At 54.7% G+C, this 4,819-nt stretch overlaps 1 protein-coding gene across 1 annotated transcript in view; it reads right to left on the minus strand.

Moving 5' to 3' along the window:
* The window catches only part of PTGIR (prostaglandin I2 receptor), a 5,135-nt gene extending 2,599 nt beyond the window's left edge, over positions 1-2,536 (minus strand). The window contains exon 1 of the mRNA XM_072430598.1: positions 371-2,536. Within this exon, the coding sequence (XP_072286699.1) occupies positions 371-1,207 (837 nt within the window). The 5' untranslated portion in view covers positions 1,208-2,536. The remainder of the gene's footprint in view (positions 1-370) is intronic.
* Between the last annotated feature and the right edge of the window lie 2,283 nt (positions 2,537-4,819).

A 4,819-nucleotide genomic window follows, 5' to 3' on the forward strand; every position in this document is an offset into this window, starting at 1 on the left:
TCTCTCCTGTCAGTGCTGGGCTCTCTCTCCCCTCAGTGCTGGGCTCTCTCCCGTCAGTGCTGGGCTCTCTCTCCCCTCAGTGCTGGGCTTTCTCTCCTCTCAGTGCTGGGCTTTCTCTCCTCTCAGTGCTGGGCTCTCTCCTCTCAGTGCTGGGCTTTCTCCTGACATTCTCTATACATAATGGTGTTCACACAATCAGCTTCCTAACCTGCTGTCCTAGCTTCCCCATCCTCCCCCCACACTCCATTACTATCATCCCCCATGGGGTCCCTTAAGTTGTTATACTTCTGGGGTCCCAGCCTGAAACACTAAGTGATCACATGATGTTGACACGGACTACCTACCACATGCCCCCCTGAGTGGCACTTACCGTCATTGGCACAGAGCACACCATAAAGATGATGGTCATCAGCACCAACAGGATGAGATGTTCCAGCTCCTCTTCTCCAGCCCCGAGGAACCAGCCCCGAGCTCCACCCCTGCGGAGCGATCCTCTCCGTGCCCTCTGACCTTTTCTCATGCGGCACAGACTTGTGGTCACAGAAGCGTTACACACCAGGATGGCGAGGATCAGCAGTCCGGTCAAGGTGGCATAAAGCAGCGAGAAGGCCAGCGCGCCCCCGTTCCCAGCAGTGGCCCCGACCACCATCCTGATAAAGCACCAGGTACCCGGGCAGTACTGTTTATGTTCACCAACCCCAACCAGCGGCAAGGCGCAGAGCACTGCAGGCAGAACGTAGGAGGTTGGCAGTGCGGCCCTTGCCAGGCGGTGCCCCCAGCAATGTTGGGTGTAGATATAGGGGTGACTGATGGCCAGGCATCGCTCGAAGGCCATGAAGAACAGAATCATCATGGATGCCAGGTTGAAGAAAGTCATTGCGAAGGCAAAGAGCTGGCATAGCGGTGTGGAACCCAGTGCCAAGAGAGATGCCTGCTGGGCATAAGACACAAAGACCACTGGGCTCAGAACGCAGGTGCCCAGAAGGTCAGTGACGGCGAGCCCGGTGACCAGAACACAAAACGGGGACGCCCGAGCCCTTCTCTCTCGTCGGTGGACCCCTAAGATGCCCAGGGCCAGCAGATTGCCCAGGACACCGGTGGCAAACATTAGGGTGCTGGTGGCCGGGTTGCCATCTGCGTGGACTCGCGTGGAATTCTCACAGTAGTGCTGCATGCCGGCGGCCAGAGATGGGAGGGGGGTGACCATTAGTGAGATAAGAAATTTCCTTCTGTGAATGTGTGGTGAATGTATGATGAATGTGCCCGCTGTGCACCTGGCTCCTCTGTCCTCTCCACTCCCATAAACTTTGCCAAATCTTTGTCTTCTGTGTCAGGACTTCCTCTTCTGCCCGCTGCCATGCATCGCTCCTACCCAGCGCCCAATCTGCCCAGAAGTTTGTGCTGTGTCTGTCAGAGAGAGCCGGGGGGAGGAGAGACAGCGAGAGACGACCAGAGACTGCCAGGAGAGAGCGCTGCCTTCTGACGCTTTGTCTCTGCCAGGCACCGCGTGGGCAATGGCCAGGGAAACGCCAGCCGCTGCCCCAGGAAGGGAGAGCGCCGCTTGCAGGAGTCGGTGGTGTGACCGTCCTGTGACAGCCCAGCAATGCGAGACCGGGGCATTACCGTGCGGCGAGACAGATGACGCAGCGTTTGGTGAGCGGGGGAGTTTTATGGAGGAATGAGATGACATCCAGGATAAAGTGTCTCTGGCACGCCGGGGAGGTGACGTGTAGACCAGACGAGGACCAGAGACCGCCAGGCGCAATCATCTGTCAGCGCTCTGTATATATGTGCCGAGTGTCTGCTCCCGTCTGGGCACTGCTCGCCATGTGCCAACCAACTGCCAACAGATACATAGGGGGCAAAGGGGACCTGTCCTGTGCAAGCACCCCGCAACTCATCTGCTCCCCATCTCTCAGCTCCCATGGGGGCAGGGATCTGCCTCAGGTGCAGCTTCCCTTCCAGCAAGGAGAACAGAGAGCAGCACAATGGGGACACCAACAGAGGGGCCGAGCCTGAGGTGACCCCACGCTGCAGATATACAGCTATGGGGACACAGAACAGGAGTGCCTAGGCACAGGAAGTCACCTGATATACAGCTATGGGGACACAGAACAGGAGTGCCTAGGCACAGGAAGTCACCTGATATACAGCTATGGGGGTACAGAACAGGAGTGCCTAGGCACAGGAAGTCACCTGATATACAGCTATGGGGGTACAGAACAGGAGTGCCTAGGCACAGGAAGTCACCTGATATACAGCTATGGGGACACAGAACAGGAGTGCCTAGGCACAGGAAGTCACCTGATATACAGCTATGAGGGTACAGAACAGGAGTGCCTAGGCACAGGAAGTCACCTGATATACAGCTATGAGGACACAGAACAGGAGTGCCTAGGCACAGGAAGTCACCTGATATACAGCTATGAGGGTACAGAACAGGAGTGCCTAGGCACAGGAAGTCACCTGATATACAGCTATGGGGGTACAGAACAGGAGTGCCTAGGCACAGGAAGTTGATTCTGCTAAATTTCTAGATCCCCATAACAGAGTTTAATATTACCCCCAGATCCCTGTGCTGCAGATTTCAGCATATTACAGCAGGGGGCAGTATTGCATGAGCTGGGTTGCAGTGCTCATAGGAGGAGAGTGCAGGCAGAAGAGCTCTTCAGTCTGCTGCTTCTTCTTTCACTGTCCAATCCCAAGCTGGGGGAGGGGCTTGACATGGAAAATATTCCGGTCTACTGTGTGGCAGGGCTGTGTAAATCTCAGGACTGAATGGATAGAAATACTTTGCAGGTAATATTGGCCCCGTAATATATATTTGTTTATTTGCCCAGAATTCAGATATAAACCCTCTCTGAGATACCAAACGCTGTGCAGTGAGAGGTCTGTACACCGACAGGCAGAACCGAGTGAAAGAACCGGGGTCCAGGGATCGGTCCAGGTCTGCAGAACCACAGCTGTGTGACAACTCATGGGAGTACTTTGGGGGAGGGGGTACTGTGGGGAGTACTGCGGGGGAGGGGGTACTGTGGGGAGTACTTTGGGGGGGGGGGAGTACTGCAGAGGGTACTGTCCATCTTCCAGCGCCCCCTCCTGGCGGGGGATAATGGGGCATTTAATGATGAGATTGGTGCAGATGGCGGATTCGCCGGCTTCCTGCGGCCTCTGCACACAGAAATGTCTTCTATAAACAGCGCTCAAACCTGAATGATGGATGAGTCTCCCTCCTCTCGCTGCGCCATGCGTCTGTCTAATGTCTGCGAGCGCAACAACATTCCACCCGGGACCTGCAGGAAAGAGGACCTGTCACCTGCCATGGCCCCCCAAACCCCCCAATCCTCAGACCGGCCAATCAGGTGAAGTATGAATATCTGATTGGTTGAGATACGCAGCCCGCCATTGGTGACCCCGGTCTGACAATGCTCCCTGCCTGGCTGTCAGGATTGAAGCTGATGGATTGGCCGCCTCCTCTGCAACCCAGAAAACTAAAAGAGGAAGAAAATCGTTTTCATATCGGAAATCTCCCAACCGGCACCATAGGGGAAATAAAAAGATTTACCCCTCCCCCACATGCTGCAATCCTATCTGCATATCCTCAGCAGCACTGGAGGGAGTAACCCATGACCCCCAATAAGACTGCTGACATCATGTTTCTGATTGGTTGTTGTTGGCTCTGCACATGGCAGTACGATGTGTCTGATTGGGCGGCAGAGACATTCTGGGTGTCACTCCGCAGAGATTCCTCTACTTTACAGGAGGCCCCCGCTCACCTCTACAGCTCTGAGTATTGTGGAGAAGTTCATCCTCAGCCCCCCATAGCTCTGCAGTCTCATCGCTTCCCCAATTACTTCATATTGATGGGAAATCATGGCTCCCCTCCCCCATATACAACACAGAGAGGGGGTTTCTAAGTTGTTAGAAACCAACTGACACCGACTGTATGTGCTGATTGGGAATTGGCGATCAATGATCAGTCATGTATTGATCAGGAACTGATTTGTGATAAATCAGCCAATGTATGACCAGCAGTTCAGAGAATTAATTCTTTATGGAGATCAATATTCCTGAGGATAAAGGTCACTGATAGGATGTGTGACAGCCAATCACATTCTTTGATCTGCCCATTTGCTGGAAGACAGCTGCCATCTGATTGGATGTCCTCTGCCACCCCCAGATCACTGGAAACCTCAGGCAGGAATGGCGTGGCACTGCACAAGGGCCCCGGACCCTCCTAGGCCAACAAGGGCCACCATGGGGGCCCTAAGTCAGTTCAGCACAGGAGCCCACTGTTGGCTACATCCACCACTGCTGTTGAGACAAAAACTCCCATTGGCTCCTCAAGCAGCACAGACAGTTCAGGCTGCAGGATGATTTTGGTCATTATTTATTATCATGTGATTGCTCCACCCAACATGCTGCAACCTGATTGGATCTTGTGTAGCCCAATATTAGGAGCCCGGTGTGGCCCCAGCTGTGTTTGTTTCACCTGGAGTCACCTGATAGCGCAGAAGGTCAGAGCGGAGCAGCTGCTGATAACAGCAATGGGAGTCATTTCATCTCTTCATGTTTACTGACTGCGAATAGAAACCCCAACAAGAGACGTCCAACCATGGGGGACCACCGAGAGAGCAGGGGGGACCATGGACAGACTATGGGGGGACAACGGAGAGACCAGGGGGGGACCACGGGGAGATCGGGGGGGACCATGAGGAGACCAGGGGGGACCACAGAGAGAGTGGGGGGGAGGGGGCGATGGAGAGACCTGGTGGGGAACAATGGGGAGATCGGGGGGACCATAAGGAGATCAGGGGTG

This window comes from Pyxicephalus adspersus, chromosome Z, assembly GCF_032062135.1.
Source record: "Pyxicephalus adspersus chromosome Z, UCB_Pads_2.0, whole genome shotgun sequence".
NCBI classification, from domain to species: domain Eukaryota; kingdom Metazoa; phylum Chordata; class Amphibia; order Anura; family Pyxicephalidae; genus Pyxicephalus; species Pyxicephalus adspersus.